This window comes from Rutidosis leptorrhynchoides, chromosome 2 (genome assembly GCF_046630445.1).
Source record: "Rutidosis leptorrhynchoides isolate AG116_Rl617_1_P2 chromosome 2, CSIRO_AGI_Rlap_v1, whole genome shotgun sequence".
NCBI classification, from domain to species: Eukaryota; Viridiplantae; Streptophyta; class Magnoliopsida; order Asterales; family Asteraceae; genus Rutidosis; species Rutidosis leptorrhynchoides.
The window spans coordinates 85,293,823-85,312,997 of NC_092334.1; the positions used below are offsets into that span (position 1 = coordinate 85,293,823).

The 19,175-nt window shown below is 33.3% G+C and overlaps 1 protein-coding gene across 1 annotated transcript; it reads left to right on the forward strand.

The window, feature by feature from the left end:
* Positions 1–160: 160 nt before the first annotated feature.
* On the forward strand, positions 161–4,393 carry LOC139891104 (uncharacterized). The gene is made up of 2 exons (XM_071874032.1): positions 161–391; positions 3,123–4,393. Exon 2 carries the CDS (start codon positions 3,346–3,348, stop codon positions 4,105–4,107), a length of 762 nt encoding a protein of 253 aa, XP_071730133.1. The 5' UTR covers positions 161–391; positions 3,123–3,345; the 3' UTR covers positions 4,108–4,393.
* The last annotated feature ends 14,782 nt before the right edge of the window (positions 4,394–19,175 follow it).

Consider the following 19,175-nt stretch of genomic DNA (forward strand, 5'->3'; position numbering starts at 1 on the left):
ACAAGCATCGTTTTTGCTCATAAGGGATGATCTTAGTGTTGAATTGTATTAGGGCGATATCGTATTTTTGTTTTTACCCATGTGTTTGATTATGATATTGTAATAAACTAGTTTTCGAACCCTCACTTCGCGCCGGGAGTTCGATTTTCAACTGGCTAGAAGTGGCCAAAAGCTTAGAATCTCTCAACTGGCTAAACGTTGTAAGTCCTCGTCTAACGGTGGTGGTAGCACATCCTACTTCTCGAAGGGATCTCATATGGACATGGTACATAACAAAAAGACTAAAAAGACAGGTTCTACCTCTAGCAAAAGCTTGGATACGTTCGAATTCGGGAAAAGCATCGGGATTCGTCGCAACAACCCATGAATCCACCTCCGTCACATCGATTCTGTAAGTTTTTTTCTCATGTGTACGATTTCTCTTAATATTCGGGGTATTGGACAAACGGGTAAAATAAGCTGGCTTAAACGTATTTGCTATAAAGAAAAACCATCAATTCTAGGCCTCCAGGAAACCAAATGCGGCCAAACACGTGACAACACCATTGAATCTTTCTGGGGTAATTCTGATTTTAAATTCGTCCAAAAGGATTCGGATGGTGCTTCCGGAGGTATCCTAACTATTTGGGATACTAATATCTTTTCGTTCAACTATGCTATTGAGGGTGAATTCTTTCTTGCAATTTGTGGCACGTGGGCGGGTCATGACTCTGAAATTGCCTTCATTAATGTTTATGGCCCCCATTCCCATTCAAAAAAACTTAGACTTTGGAGCGAACTCTCATCCCTTACTAACTCCCTTAATATCCCACACATTGTTTTTGGTGACTTTAACGAAGTAAGAAACAAAACAGAACGCATGAACACAGAGTATAATCAAAATTGGGCAGATAATTTTAATAACTTTATAAATAACTCTGGATTAATTGATCTTCCTTTAGGCGGTAAAAGGTTTACAAGGATTTGTGAAAAAACAATGAAGTTTAGTAAACTTGACCGTTTCCTCATTTCCGATGGCATCTTCACTATCTGGCCCAACACATCCTCCAAAACTCTTGATCGGGACCTTTCTGACCACTGTCCCATTATCCTAAGAAATAACCTCCTCGATTCTGGCCCTAAGCCAATACGTGTCTTTGACACATGGCTAGATTTAAAAGATGCCGACACCATCATAGAAAAGGCTTGGTTGATCCCAATTAGTGGGAATAGGCCTGACTGCATTTTCCGTAACAAACTAAAAAACGTTAAATTAGAACTTAAAAAACATAGTAATCAACTTGATAACTTAGACTCCCAAATACGTGATCATCTTACTGAATGTAATAATTGGGAACAAACCGCCGAAACTAGACCTTTATCCGAAACTGAAAAACAAAAATGGATCGATGAAAAAATGCATCACATCGTCAAAGAAAAAAAGAAAACAAACATGCTTAAACAAAAATCTAGAATCAAATGGGCGCTTGAGGGTGATGAAAATTCGAAATACTTTCATAACTATATCAAAAGAAGAACAAGTAAAAACAACATCCACGGGCTTTCAATTAATGGTACATGGACTGAAGATCCTAATCTAATAAAACAAGAAGCATATTCCTATTTTAACAACATCTTCCGATCCAAACACTTACGTGACGAATGCCCTTTCGATCATGTTTCACATCTTGAATACATTTCTTCCTTGGACAATCAACTCCTAGAAGCTAAATTTAACGAAAAAGAAATATGGGAAGCCATATGTAATTGCGATAGCTCTAAAGCTCCTGGGCCGGACGGTTTCAACATGAGATTCTTTAAAAAACATTGGGAACTGATTAAAACCGACCTCATTAAATCTCTAGATTGGTTCTGGGAAAACTCAGAAATCTCCAAAGGATGTAATGCATCTTTCTTCACATTAGTCCCGAAAAAACCCAACCCAATCGGATTAAATGAATATCGCCCAATCTGTCTAATAGGTAGCTACTATAAAATTCTCACCAAAATACTCTCCAATCGCCTTGCCATGGTCATTCATAAAATCATTGGTAGTGAACAAACAGCTTTCCTCAAAGGTCGAAATATCCTAGATAGTGTCCTAATTGCAAACGAAATAATTGATGAATTAAAACGTAAAAAACAAAAAGGTTTAATCTTTAAAGTTGACTTCGAAAAGGCATTTGACTGCATTGAGTGGGACTTTCTATTTAAAACCATGCACTTCATGGGTTTTGGTCCAAAATGGATTGGTTTCATTCGGGCATGCCTTTGGTCATCATCTATTTCTGTACTAATCAATGGCTCTCCCACCAAAGAATTTTCCCCTGAAAGGGGAATTCGACAAGGTGACCCCATTTCGCCATTCCTGTTCATCATTGTTGCTGAAGGTCTTAACATACTTGTCAAAAGAGCATTAGCCAATGGTCATTTGCAAGGATTAAAGATCGGACATGACAATCTCAATATTACACACCTCCAATATGCTGATGATACAATCTTCTTCGGCGAATGGAATAAAAGAAACGCCAAATATATCTCCAAACTACTAAAATGTTTTGAAAATATTTCAGGCCTCAAAGTTAACTTCCGTAAAAGCAAACTTTACGGTATAGGTACATCTACGACCGAAACCGAACAAATGGCTTGCTACATGAACTGCTCTGCGGGTCATACCCGTTCTCCTATCTTGGACTTCCTATTGGTGTACCCACATCTCACGCCTCCTCGTGGCAGCCGATCGTTGAGAAATTCGACAAAAGGCTTTCAGATTGGGCTGCTAAATCTATTTCTTTCGGAGGTCGACTTACGACCATCAAATCAATTCTTAGTAGTATCCCATTATACTACTTCTCCTTATTTCATGCACCATCCGCTATCCTTAAGGTACTTGAATCTAAAAGACGGAAATTCTTCTGGGGAGGATCTTCAAACGATAATAAAATTAATTGGATCAAATGGGACCAAATAATTTTGCCATACGATTGTGGGGGTTTAAACGTGGGGTCCCTCTTTGCTAAAAACATATCATTACTTTGTAAATGGTGGTGGCGTTTTAAAAACGAAGATAATGCATTATGGGTAAAAATAATCAAAAGCATTTATGGGCCGGGGGGAGGGTTGGATACTAACTTTTTATGCAGGAACATTTCAGGTCGCACCATTTGGAAAGAGATTATTAAAGCTGGAAAAGTTGCTGACAATATAGGCACAACCTTCACATCCTCGATTTCAAAGCGCATAGGAAATGGCACATCAATAAGCTTCTGGCATGATATATGGATCGGATCTGAGTGCTTAAAAGATACATTTCATAGACTATTCCTGTTGGAATCCCGCAAAGAAGCAACTGTTGCTGATAGAATAATGAACGTTAACTCTACCTCGATCGGTAACTGGGATTGGTCCCGCCCTCCTAGTGGTCGTGCAAAGGATTATCTCACGGAGCTCAACAACCTAATAACATCTGTTATTATTTCAGATCGCCCCGACTCATGGAAATGTTCCCTTGACACATCCGGCATCTACACTTCAGCAGCACTGTCAAATCTGATCAATAAGCTTAAATACGGCACAAACTCTAGAAACCTTTCACTACCTCAAAACAAATTCGTTCCACAAAAGATATTCATTTTCTCATGGAGGGCCGTTCAACAAAAAATCCCGGTTAGAAGCGAACTCGATAAAAAAGGAATTGACCTTCACACCATCTTATGTCCCTTATGTGAGCACCAAATTGAAACCATTGATCACGCGTTGTTAAATTGTCAAAAAGTATCTTCAATATGGATACAATTTCTCGATTGGTGGAATCAAAACAACATAAGTATCTCTAACATCAATGATGCCATCATCTCGGATCAAGGCATATCACATAATTCCATTGGTTCTTCAATATGGCAAGCTGCTAAATGGATTGCGTGCTACATTATTTGGAAACATAGGAACTTAAAGATTTTTTCCGGAAAAATATGGAACCCCGCTGTGATAATCTCCGAGATCCAATCTCAAAGCTTTAGCTGGATCTCAAATCGTTCACGGAAGAAAACACCTATCGATTGGCATCAATGGCTACTCAACCCGTCATTTTACGTGTCACCTCCTTCAAACCGCATAGGCGTCGGTTAACATAACTTAATTCAAATCGGGATGGTTTCGTTATTCTATATAGCCTATGTGGGTTAGATTAAATGGGTTGGTTGTGTGTCAACTTTGTAGTCGCTTGATCGGCACGGTTGTCCCCTCCTTCCCCGCTTGTTGTTCTTTTACGCAAGTTCGTCCCTCGTAGTGTTATCTAGTCTACGTCTCCCCCGATCATAAGTTCAGATAATTATTCCATATTTTCTCAGCTGATCCGTTTCGTTTATAGCATTGTATAAAAGCATATAGGGACTTGTATTGTAATATTCCATATAATAATAATAATATTTTTGCTTTTCAAAAAAAAAAAAATGTATTATTTTGCGTTTAGTTTGTAAAATTATTTCGTAGCTAACGATGATGTCGTTGAAGCGCACTCGAGTCGAACTAAAAGGTATAACCCTTGAAAGATTTAAATGTTATTTTAAATTAATAATATATGTGCATCTCTGCGTTTTGCTATGGAATTGTGGACTTTTAAAAATTTAACGCAAAATCAACGTGTATGAAAAGTACCCCAAATATTTAGCCTTTTTTAAAAAGCGTCCGTTTTACGTATAGTTAGTGACATTGTGTTTCTAAAATTATTTTGAGTTTAACGATGGTGTCGGAAAAATTTAACTCGTTGCGAGCGAGAAGATTTACCCGTTGAATATTTGGGTGGAGTTTATTTAAGATTTTTTATGAAAATGGTTATTTGACACTTTACTCCCCTGTTTGGGGGGTCGATTTGAATTTTTGAAAAAAGTCTGAGGGGCTTTGTTTGTGACGACCCGGAAAATTTCGACTAATTTTAAATCAAACTCTCGATACGATTTAATATTTTTGACACGATAAGCAAAGTCTGTTAGGTTGAGTCTCAAAAATTTTGAACTGTTTTCATATATGCAATTATCCTTCGACTATTCCCGACGATTCACGAACAACTATTTGTAAATATGTACATATATATTTATATATATATATATATATATATATATATATATATATATTAATTAGAAATATAATTTGAAATATTATATTATTAGAATTAATTTTATAAAATAAAATAATATAAGATATAATAAAAATTTATTATTAAAAATAAATCTATATATAGATATAAAAGTTTATTGAATATATTTATTAATTAATTGTAATACTCGGTTGACATTTCGTTAGTGTTCATATAGATCTAATACATATATATGAAGGATTAAGATAAAAGTTAGTCCGTAAAAAGATTACGAAGATTATAAGTTTGACAAAAATATTTTTACCTTTTTAGTTTAAATTTTATACTCCGTACATATTACTTGGAACTACAAATAAATATTAGACGAACCTTTTTGATCAGGTTTCAAACATTTAGTGACCAGAATAAATAAATGAACTTAATTTAAAATTTTGAGATTTTTAAGAACACTTTTATATTTTAACTGTTTAGCAATGGACACGATATAGCTATCCGTGATAACCTGTCGGTAGGTAAATACAAAAGAGGTTGCTGTACTGTGTTGAGTTTACTGTTTCTCCTGCGCATTCTTATCATTCAAATGATTAGATTATTATTATTATTATTATTATTATTATTATATTATTATTATTAATATTATAATTATTATAATACATATATGTAAATATATATCTCTACATATAGAAGAAGATGCAGAATCATCTCTAAATCACCATCTCAACCTCTCAACTAACGGCGACCATCTCACCTCCATCATCACCTTCGATTTTATTTTTGTCTCTCGGTTTCCATCGTGAATGGCCCAAACAAAACTCCATCACCATGAACTTCACCACTTCCTCCACCTACGAGAACCACCACCCATCTTAAACACCATCACCATCGGTTAAGTTGTTATCACCATCCGAAAAACATCACCCCTTTAACCATCGGCTATCACCACCAAACAAGCCAATCACCTTGCTTCACCACCTCACACGCCAGCTTGCACCACCGCCGGCCACCACCATCACAGCCTTGTACCACTTCAATCACCATAATTCGACACCACCTTTCTTCACCTTTTAATTTCTTCGTGAGCCATAGCAATTAACCACCACCAATCACCATGATCGAGCTTCTTCTCAGAAGAATCACTATAACTCTCGCCACCATAACAACCGTGAACCACCACGACCCGAAATCATACTCTCTCTCTCATACATCTCTCTATCTTCGGTAATAATAGAAAACCATCACCAACCTCCATCACAATATTCACCGTAACTCATTTGGCCAAACTGTGTATGTTCAGTTCGATAACCACCACCATTGGCTGCCAATTTTCGAAGGTCGATCTGCAATCATCATTTTGCTGCAGTGGTATATGTTTGTTTCCTCGAAAATGATGATGTTCGATAAGATGGGTAGTGAAATAACGATGGAAATAGCAAGTTGATATGATGATCACGATGGCTACGCCATAATGATGATACACGTATGATGGTGAGCAAGAAGTAATGACCATGATGATGAAGATTCAGTGACCCCAAAAATGGTAATGTAACGGATGATTATGTTAAAAAGGATAGGATACAGTGGAAGACATTATGATCATTAAGGATGATGATGTGTTTACCAACGACCCCACTTTCACTAATCTCTCGTTCAAATCAAAGTAACATATGTTATTGGGCCGTAAAATATCTAAACTTTTATGTTGGGCCAAATTTTGATTTAATTGTTTGGGCTAGGTATACTTGTGTGTTGGACCGAATCATTATGATTGTTTATATGATAATGATAGTATAATGACTAGGATAACGATGATATGGATGAATTAAGATGGTAGCCGAAGATTAATAGTGTTGATGACGATTATGATGATGGTAAGGGTGAAACGAGAGGAGGTACTCGGGGGTAACGATGATCATGATAACAGTTGTAATAAAAATGAATCAAAGAATGATGAGTGATGATATCACGATGATGGTACGGTGATGATACATGATAACGTGATATTTTATGATGTATGAAGTTGATAATGATGAACGAATATGATGATGCACGATATGATTGTGATGATGATTATAGTAACAATGAAAGGATGATCGATGATGCATAATGATAAATAAGGATGATGGTGAACAGATGATGTTGATAATAATAGTACATGATGATTCGATGATAATGATTATAATTATGATGATGATTAGTTTAGTATGTAGGATGATGATTGATAATGATATAGATGATAGATGGATCGAATTAGGATGATGAATGTAGTGATCCGAACTTTTCCATGTTTATATATATTAAATGAAATTGTTATTTACATGATTAAGTGTTTCCAACATGTTAAGCAATCAAACTTGTTAAGACTTGATTAATTGAAATAGGTTTCATATAGACAATTGACCACCCAAGTTGACCGGTGATTCACGAACGTTAAAACTTGTAAAAACTATATGATGACATATATGGATATATATATAGTTAACATGATATTATGATAAGTAAGTATCTCATTAGGTATTGTAACAATGAGTTATATACATAAAAATGAGACTATTGAATCAAGAAACTCGAAAACGATATATATAACGATTATCGTTATAACAACGTCTTACTAAATACATATGAATTATATTAAGATATTGATACACTATGTTTAATCATGATAAATGATAATTAAACATGTCATTAAGTGTATTAACAATGAACTACATATGTAAAAACAAGACTACTAACTTAATGACTTCGAAACGAGACATATATGTAACGATTATCGTTGTAACAACATTTAACTGTATATATATCATACTAAGATATATTAATATATCATAATATCATGATAATGTAATAATTTAACATCTCTTTAGATATAATAAACAATGGGTTAACAACATTTAACAAGATCGTTAACCTAAAGGTTTCAAAACAACACTTACATGTAACGACTAACGATGACTTAACGACTCAGTTAAAATGTATATACATGTAGTGTTTTAATATGTATTCATACACTTTTGAAAGACTTCAAGACACTTATCAAAGTACTTCTACTTAACAAAAATGCTTACAATTACATCCTCATTCATTTTCATCAACAATTCTACTCGTATGCACTCGTATTTGTACTCGTACAATACACAGCTTCTAAATGTATTTACTATTGGTATATACACTCCAATGATCAGCTCTTAGCAGCCCATATGAGTCACCTAACCATGTAGGAACCATTATTTAACATCTAGTATGAAATATCTCACAAAATAACAAACTAATGGAGCCTATATGATGGATCAACATTCACGTGAAGCATGGTGTACACAAACACTTTCATTTTTGCAACTTACATGCATCAAACTACTCTCTCTCAAGTGTTCTTCCATTGTTCTAAGTGTTCTTCATCATCTTCATCAAAATCTAGCTCAATCTAGTTCATAAATCCATACATAAACTAAGTTATAAAACAACTACTCAAGAACACACCAATAATACTTCCAAGTTTGCTAGCTTACTTCCAATCTTGCAAATCCACTTTGAGTGATCATCCAACCTCAAGAAATCTTTCTTATTTACAGTAAGATATCTTTCTAATATAAGGTAATACTCATATTCAAACGTTGATTCAATTTCTATAACTTTAACAATCTTATTTTGAGTGAAAATCTTACTTGAATTTGTTTTCGTGTCATGATTCTACTTCAAAAACTTTCAAGCCATCCAAGGATCCTTTGAAGCTAGATCTATTTTTCTCATTTCCAGTAGGTTTATCCACAAAACTTGAGGTAGTAATGATGTTCATAACATCATTCGATTCATATATATAAAACTACCTTATTCGAAGGTTTAAACTTGTAATCGCTAGAACATAGTTTAGTTAATTCTAAACTTGTTCGCGAACAAAAGTTAATCCTTCTAACTTGACTTTTAAAATCAACTAAACACATGTTCTATATCTATATGATATGCTAACTTAATGATTTAAAACCCGAAAACACGAATAATACAGTAAAACTGGATATACGCCGTTGTAGTAACACCGCGGGCTGTTTTGGTTTGGATAATTAAAAACTGTGATAAACTTTGATTTAAAAGCTATTCTTCTGGGAAAATAATTTTTCTTATGAACATGAAACTATATCCAAAAATCATGGTTAAACTCTGTGACGATCGCTCCAAATCCATATGGACGAACACGTCATTTATCGATTTCATTTCGAGGTATTTGACCTCTATATGATACGTTTTGTAAACATTGCATTCTTTTGAAAAGGCATACCATAAATGAATATTTAAATCAAAGGTTTTCGACATCTGATGATTTCTACATATAGACAATCACCGTAAATAATAGTTTACAATAGTACTTCCGTTGACAATGCAGTCAAAATAAGATACATGGTGATGATTTGGTGAATGCAACGTTTCCTTGGAAAAATATGCCATGTAAGACTCCATGCACATAGCTTGTCTAACATATAAGAAAACAGCGGAAGACTTCTAGGGAACCTGAGAATAAACATGCTAACAAGTGTCAACACAAAGGTTGATGAGTTCATAGTTTTAATGTTGCGCATAATCTTTATATAAAGGTGGATTACAAGATTTTCAGTTGTTTCATCCAGAAACGTTTATCAAAATATTCTACAAGATTGAGCACCCTGGTAACTAAGCTTTAACGTTATAATAAGTACCCCTGTTTTAACATACATGCAACCAACATGTACAATACACGCAATCCAACGTGTACTAACCTCAAATAGCATACGTCTGTTTTATAGTTCAGGCTAGGGTTTCTATACCTGGAACAGACGGGGATGTCAAGCTCTATGGATCCATATACTACTACTCGCGCCCACCAGTTCTTATAACTGGCAGTTACTAGTTACCAAAACTAAGGGATTTTTGGTTCAAACTCAGTGTAAAATTTAGTATGTACTTGTATCCATTGTGTTTAAAATAAAGTGCATGTATTCTCAGCCTAAAAATATAGATTGCAAAAGCAATTAAAAAGGGAGCAAATGAAACTCACCTTATGTGATGACCCAGAAATTTCTGATCAAATTTAAACTTAATCTTTAACGTTTCCGACACGATAAGCAAAGTCTATGAAGTTGAATCTCAAAATCTTGAACTATTCAATTACCCCTTGATTGTTCTCAACGATTCGCGAACAATTATATGTAAATAGATACATATACTATAACTTGAAAATGTAACAAAGTGTTAAGTAAACGATACTGTGCATTAAACATATTGGTTTGATTATCTGATTGATATATTTAACTATGAAGTTAAAAGATTATGTTAAACGATTGAATTAAAAGATATTTACTGAGTCCCTTAAGGATTATGATATTATTACGGGTCTCTGTTGTAAGGTCCACGTTGATTTGGGAAATCATTCATGTTTAACGGTATTCGGAATTAATGGTAAAGTGTTTGTTTAAATAACGTAATTTGGACACATACAATAATAAGGAATAATAACTGTTAGAATTGAATTTATGAACAACTTGCAACGTATATTTAGAACGTGTTTAAGTATATTGAATATATATTTATGAATATATAGCTTCAGGTTATTTGAAAACAATAATAACATTCGGTTATTGATTCAATTGATATTTAGTTATGTTAATTAGAACGTTTGAGAAATAAACGATGACACATAAATGAATTACATGAATTAAGTTTAAATGTATAAACAATATGCGATATAACAATTTCAAATGATTTTAAAATGTATTTTAATAAATAGCGAGACAATGATTTATAGAAGTAAATGACCAAAGATACACTTTGAGTGATATAATTTAGGGATAATTTAAGGCTATATTTTGACAAAGGTACGTGTCCCAAAATATAAATTACAAGTTTTCTCAGCGTACGAAGGGACACTCGAAAAACCGGAACCGGAACATAAGTCGAGTGACGACGTACGACTTATCGGAACAAAAATTTCAAGTCAACTATGCACGAGAATATAATATAATATATAATTAATTAATATAAATTATATATATTATATATTAATAAATAAATATGTCGACAAACAAGAAAATAAAAGTTTGTGAGCCAGATCAGAGGGCCATGCGATCGCATGGCCTTGAAGCAAAAATACCATGCGATCGCATAGGGTACTTTTTCAGGCCAAGTCTTTATAAAGCGATCGAATTCAGTTTTTGTGATATATATTTCTTTCATCTTACACTCCGTATAACTTATTTATATTATTATTATTATTATTATTATTATTATTATTATTATTATTATTATTATTAAGATTAATATTATTATTAATCTTATTATTATTAGTATTATTAATATTAATTAGTATTATACATAAAATACTACGACGAGATTATGAGCGTGTCACTTTCAAAATGGTTTTCAAGCGGGATAGAGCTAAGAAAATTATGGGTTATTGCCAAGGAGGTTATGGGTAATGTTCGGGGGTATATTTGTGAATCAAACCTAGTGTTTATCATCTCCGTTACGTCTACGTACTTTCCTACAATATTGAATCTCAATACTGATATGTAAGCACTCATAATTTATCTTTTATATATTAATTGTGTATCCATGTCTAGTGCTCGAGTATATATATTTATACATGCTTGTATGCTAAATTTCATCGCTAAATAGTTTATAATGAATCACGAATTAAATACATATATTTCTAGTAAAAGGTATATGATATACATGTTTTTGGAAAGCTGACGAAAAATCAATGACTTTTCATTTAGATATCGAATAGTTTCGATGAACGGATTAAAAGATATGATCAACTGAATTATGATTGATGATAATTGAAATTGCTTTTGAATCTGCAATTAAGATTTAAACAACTTGTTTACAAGATTGATAAAATGGATTTTTAAATATTACCAGTCGAGTAAATGAATCCTTATATAAGGTACGTCTCGTTTGTTGAACTATTGTCAAAATTGACTTTTTGAAACAACTTTGGATAAATTTTGTATGTCGATATCGAGCATTAGGATTATGATACACTATGACCTGACCTAGCTTGATAGACATTTATTGACCAACATATGTTCTCTAGGTTGAGATCTACGATTATTTGATATTCCGAGTTTCAGTCACATTTTGGTGAACGACTTTATATGCTGCTGAGGTGAGTTTCATTGCTCCCTTTTTAATTGCTTTTGCAATATATTTTTGGGCTTAGAATACATGCAATTTATTTTAAACGCAATGGATACAAGTACATACTTAATTCTACACTGAGTTTAAACCGAAAATCCCTTAGCTTTGGTAACTAGTAACTGCAAGTACATAGGATGTGGACTGGTGGGCGCGAATAACAGTATATGGATCCATAAGGCTTGACATCCCCGTCCGAGCTAGAGCGCTGGCCTTTTAACGGACGTGTGTTATTTGAGTTTAGGACACGTTGGTTTGCGTGTATTAAAACGAATGGGGTATTTATCATTATAACGTTAAAGTTTAGTTACCAGGGTGCTCTGTTATGTAGAATCTATTGATAAACATTTCTGGATGAAACAACTGAAATCTTGTGATCCACTTTTATATACAGATTATGCGAAACACTAAAACTATGAACTCACCAACCTTTGTGTTGACACTTGTTAACATGTTTATTCTCAGGTTCCCTAGAAGTCTTCCGCTGTTTGCTTATATGCTAGACAAGCTATGTGCATGGAGTCTTACATGACATATTTTTCAAGGAAACGTTGCATTCACCAAATCATCACTATGTATTTTATTTTGACTGCATTGTCAACAGAAGTACTATTGTAAACTATTATTTACGGTGATTGTCTATATGTAGAAATCATCAGATGTCGAAAACCTTTGATCTAAATATTCATTTATGGTGTGCCTTTTCAAAAGAATGCAATGTTTACAAAACGTATCATATAGAGGTCAAATACCTCGCAATGAAATCAATGAATGACGTATTGTCCATATAGATTTGGAGCGATCATCACACCTTAGCAGCATATAAAGTTGTTCAGCAAAATGTGACTGAAACTCGAATTACCAAATAACCGTAGATCTCAACCTAGAGAACATATGTTGGTCAATAAATGTCTATCAAGCTAGGTCTGGTCATAGTGTATCACAATCCTAATGCTCGAGATCGACATAAAAAAGTTATCCAAAGTCGTTTCAAAAATTCATTTTACCAATCTCGTAAACAAGTTGTTTAAATCTTAATTGCAGATTCAAAAGCAATTTCAATTAACGTCAATCATAATTCAGTTGATCATATCTCTTAATCCGTTCATCGAAACTATTCGATATCTAAATGAAAAGTCATTGATTTTTCGCCAGCTTTCCAAAAACATGCATATCATATACCTTTTACCAGTAACATATGTATTTAATTCGTGATTCATCATAAACTGTTTAACGACGAAATTTAGCATACAAGCATGTATAAATATATATACTCGAGCACTAGATATGGATACACAATTAATATATAAAAGATAAAATACGAGTGCTTACGTATCAATATTGAGACTCAATATTGTAGGAAAGTACGTAGACACAACGGAGATGATAAACACTAGGTTTGACTTGCGAATAGTACCCATGAATATTACCCATAACCTTCATAGCTATAACCCAAAGTTTCCTTAGCTCTATCCCGCTTGAAAACACATTTTGAAAGTGACACGCTTCTGACCTCGTCGTAGTATTTTTTATATAATACTAATTAATATTACTACTATTATTTCTAATAATAATATTAGAATTAATAATAATAATAATAATAATAATAATAATAATATTAATAATAATATAAATATAGAGAGTAGAGATACAGATGTGTGTGAAAAACATTCGTAGAAAACTGGAGAATTTATAGTACATTTGCTGAAACTGAACCCCATGCGATCGCATGGGTTTTATGCCTATTTCTCATGCGATCGCATGGCCCCAAAATCCAGCTCACAATTTTTTAACTTTTAGCTTGTCGACATATTTGTATATAATATATATAATATATTTAATTTAAATAATTAATTATATATTATATTAAATTCACGTACATAGTTGACTTGTAATTTTTGTTCCGATAAGTCGTACGTCATCACTCGACTCATGTCCCGGTTCCAGTTTCTCGAATGCATTTTCGTACGCTTAGAAAACTTGCATTTTACGTTTCGTGTCACGTACCTTTGTCAAAATATAGCCTTAAATTATCCTTAAACTATACTACTCAAAGTATATATTAAACTTTCGAGTGTTTTGGTCATTTACTTCTATAAATCATTGTCTCGCTATTTGTTAATATATATATAATAACAATTCGTTTTATAACCAGTTTAATATTATATTTTATATATTTTCAATATTAATATATACGTTTTAAAATACATATCACAAGTTATTCATATATCTAATTCCAACAGTTAATATTCCTTATTATTGTATGTCTCCAAATTACGTTATTTAAACAAACACTTTACCATTTATTTCGAATATCGTTAAAAATGAACGATTTCCCAAATCAACGTGGACCTCACAACAGAGACTCGTAATAATATCATAATCTTTAAGGGACTCAATAAATATCTTTTAATTCAATCGTTTGGCATAATCTTTTAACTCCGTAGTTAAATATATCAATCAGATAATCAAACCAATAAGGTTAATGCACAGTATCATTTTCATAACATTTTGTTACGTTTTCAAGTTATAGTATATATATGTATCTATTTACATATATTTGTTCGCGAATCGTTGAGAACAATCGAAGGATATTTGAATAGTTCAAGAATTTTAGGATTCAACTTCATAGACTTTGCTTATCGTGTCGGAAATGTTAAAGATTAAGTTTAAATTTGGTCAGAAATTTCTGGGTCATCACAGTACCTCCCCGTTAAAGAAATTTCATCCCGAAATTTGAGTGAGGTCGTCATGGCTAACAGTAAAAATGTTTTCATGACGAATATGTGTTGATAAATAGAATTTTTATCACCGTTGAATAATATGGATAAAAAAAATCCAATTACTCGTAGCGTATGAGGGAAGTTATCATAATAGAGTGAAATGGAGAATAGAGATTCGTATTATCTCTTGACGTAGTAACGATTGATTTCTGGAATTTAAGGAATAGAAAATCTTCATAATTTAAATAAGATTTGATTCTTCGGAATTTAAGGAAATTAGGATTTCCTTTGATTAAATGCGTAATTTGCCTCGATTGCTATGTCTGATATTTTGCTATAAATTGACCTCTTCCATTTCATTTATTTTCACCACTCCTATAATCTTCTTCCTTATTTCATACTTACAAAAGATTTGTGAAAATGCTTCATCCAGTTCTGATTCTTGATATTTTCTTGGCTATCATATCATTCATTCTTCTTTTTCATCTGCCACCAGAGGAGGTTATTTTCTTCTACTATTACTTTGGGGTTATATTATTTTTCATTCTCCCGTGTCTTTATATTGCTATACGCATTGATATACACGGTTTGTAATTTTGGGGTTGTTTTCGGGCTTTATAATTTTCCATTATATTTCGGAGCTTCATGCTTTCGTTTTCTCTTCCTGACTTTAAGTAAAGCGAATAATGGTCCAAAATTCGTAGGTATGAATTTCGGAATGAACATAATTAATATTCTAAGAAAGAAACGGTAATGGCACAATCTGACTTGTTAAATTACCAGAATACCTCGAAAAAGACCGAATCATCAAGAAAAATATTTTCTTGATATGTTTAGAGGTTAAATAGAATGAAAGAGTTATGTAACATGGTTCATGATGAGGGTATGATCTGTGAACCTTTATAACGTTCCATTAGAAACTCAGCATGACTTACTATAATATAATCACGTTGATCAAGTGTCATTATATTATACTAACTCATGCTTCAATTCCCAACACTACTTCAAAAACATCCATTTTTCGAAATTTTTAGAAATTATAAACTAAAATAGTTTCTTTTATGATGTAACACAGATAGCGTGAAGAGATAAATAATTTCGAATGATAATAGTTATGAAGATATCTTCAGAAATATCGAAGATATTTATAATGAAAGATATGATAATATCTTAGAATTTCTAATATCGAAGGATGATGAAGAAGATTTGTTCGTAACGGATTTTGAGTCAGGAGCAAGGTATTCGTTAATGACTTCAGCAGATACTGAATCATTTCTATTCTTTGAAGGCAGGTTTAGTCTTTGTGATTTGTCCACAGCCTCCTTCATGGTCTGCTTAATCCGTTTTCAGTTCCAAACCTTCTCTTTTTCTCAGCTTTACCACCATACTATTCTTTATCATCAAACTTTTGACTGTTAAGGTCGTTTACAGTTTTTGCTGCTTCATCAGCATTTTTCAAAAAATTCGGAGAACTAGTTTCGCAGTTTGGGTGTTTTTCAGAAACTTCACCTTTGAAGTAAATAAGTCTAGGAGATAGACATTATATGTATATATATAACTGTTGGCGTAGAATTGCTGCGAAATTCGAAATACTGATTGCTAATTCCCGGTAGTTGGTATGGCAATTACCGTTACAAGATGTGAATGAGTACATGATAGGGTTTCAATGAACAATTATAATGGTTTTTCGGAGAGACTTTAAGTCACAGATTAATGAATTTGCTGGTACATTTACTGTTAATGTGGTGGAACATGAAAGGTTCCCCAGTAACAAAAAAGTATATGCCAAAGTTACAAGTCTGAAAGGTCGTCGTTGACTATTTGAACGGTTGATAATACTGGATATTTTGAAAAGGAATTGCAAGGTTATTTTCGGTAAAAACAATGCTAATGGATCTTGCACAGATTTAAAGTCAAAGTATAGCTTTGAAAGATGTAGAGATCTAAGAATGATGTCACCGGTTCAGAGTTATGACTTGGATTCTGATCCGTCAGTATCAGAATATGTAATTGAATTTGTATGAAAATGATTGTATATCGTTGTGAGCATTGTTAATAATTTTTGAATCAAAGTTGAAGAATGTACAGTGTAACATATTAATTGCGAACTTATATATTTCCCGGGTATTACCTACCCGTTAAAGATTTCACAATTAATACTTTGTACAAAAGAATTTTTATTACCGTCTTTATGAAAATATATGTATGTATATTTTCTTCAGATGTAACACAGATTTAATGAGTTAATATCATATTAAGCTCATTTAATTTTTGGCTGGATTAGAAATGAATAATCTCTAAAACATTAAAGATTTCATAATCTTCGTGGAGTATTTTACTAATGTAATCAATACTTCGTTATTCAGTTTTATTGATATTTCCTCAGTGAATCATGTTGGTGCTTATGGAACTCTTGCTTACTTCGCAAGGTAAAAATGATGTTTTCTGGAAAGTTTCGAGTATATCAAAAATGAAAATGTAAAATCAATTATGTAATTGAATAATACACTTGGTTTATTATGAAATGGAATTCATTAAGTTGAAACAGAGATTGTAGTTAACAATGGTTAAGTTGTTAAGGAAGGATGTACATCATTGCATATTAGTAATATGAACTAACCGAGTAGTACCTACCAGTTAAGATTCACACGTAATAGCTTAGTACGAAAAGATTTATTTTGATTTTAAAATTCATATATATTAAATATACATAAAATTTCTTCAGGGGAAATGAGTTAATACTTCATCGGTTATTGTTGCTGGTATTTCTTGGTAACTACGATGCGTATGACGTTGATGTTCAAGGTACATATTGTGATGTTGAGGCTTGCATTGCGGATGTGGTTGGTGGTGGTAATGGTACTGTTGATGTTGTTGTTGGTGGTACTGTTGATGCCGGTGATGCTGCTGGTGCTTGTAACCTTTGCACCATATTCTCTAAAGCCACTACCCGAGCGCGAAGCTCGTTGACTTCTTCTACTACACCGGGATGATTGGCGGTTCGGACGAGCGGATGAATAAGATCCAGAATTTGAGATAGTATATTATCGTGACGAGATACTCTGGAAATAAGAGAGAAAATGGTGTCTCGAACAGGTTCGCCGGTAAGTGCTTCAGGTTCTTCGCCAAGAGGGCAATGTGGTGGATGGAAGGGATCGCCTTCTTCTTGTCTCCAATAATTAAGTAGGCTACGAACCCATCCCCAATTCATCCAGAATAGGTGATGGCTGATTGGTTGATCCATTCCGGTTACACTGTCTTCGGAATTCAGGTGAATATCCATATCGGAATAGCTGTCAGAGTTTAAGGAATTTGAACTAGATACGGGATCCATCTTGTATAATTAGGGAGATGATTTTTGATATGAATTAGATTATAGAATTTAGTTTGGTATTCTTCAATACATAATTTACATATGTATATATAATACCAAATTCCATAAATCACGGAGAAATTTTCGGAAGATGTCAGGAAAAGTTTACAGTAACAGATACGCTAAGATATGAATTTTTGTCTATACACTATTTATGCAATAAATGCAGGAAAACGTGTCTAGACTTAAGAATGATAAGCATGTAATTTCCGACAAGAAATGATAAGCAAAACTTTTAACATGCAGACACAGTCGAAGTCCAGACTTACTAATGCATCTTAAAAACTATGAGTTAGACACATTCATTCAAGACCTGGTTCGCTAGGACCAATGCTCTGATACCAACTGTAATACAGTTGGGGATAACCACCGTCACACCCAGTGCCTTCCCAGCTAACTGCCTGGTAACCACTGAGTGTACCTCAGATACTGATTTTAGGGTCTGCCTCTCGGCTATTGCCAACCCTCGTAAGGGATTGCAAGGAGTAAGAGCCAATGCTTCATCACAGGTAACACTGTGAGAACCTCCTTTACGACTAACCCACCACATATGGACATGGTTATACCAGCTTTGATACCAACTGTGACGATCGCTCCAAATCCATATGGACGAACACGTCATTTATCGATTTCATTGTGAGGTATTTGACCTCTATATGATACGTTTTGTAAACATTGCATTCTTTTGAAAAGGCATACCATAAATGAATATTTAAATCAAAGGTTTTCGACATCTGATGATTTCTACATATAGACAATCACTGTAAATAATAGTTTACAATAGTACTTCCGTTGACAATGCAGTCAAAATAAGATACATGGTGATGATTTGGTGAATGCAACGTTT

What these genes read in the sequence shown, in the direction of transcription:
- LOC139891104 (XM_071874032.1), top strand. Translation starts at nt 3,346, where the DNA reads ATGAACGTTAACTCTACCTCGATCGGTAACTGGGATTGGTCCCGCCCT.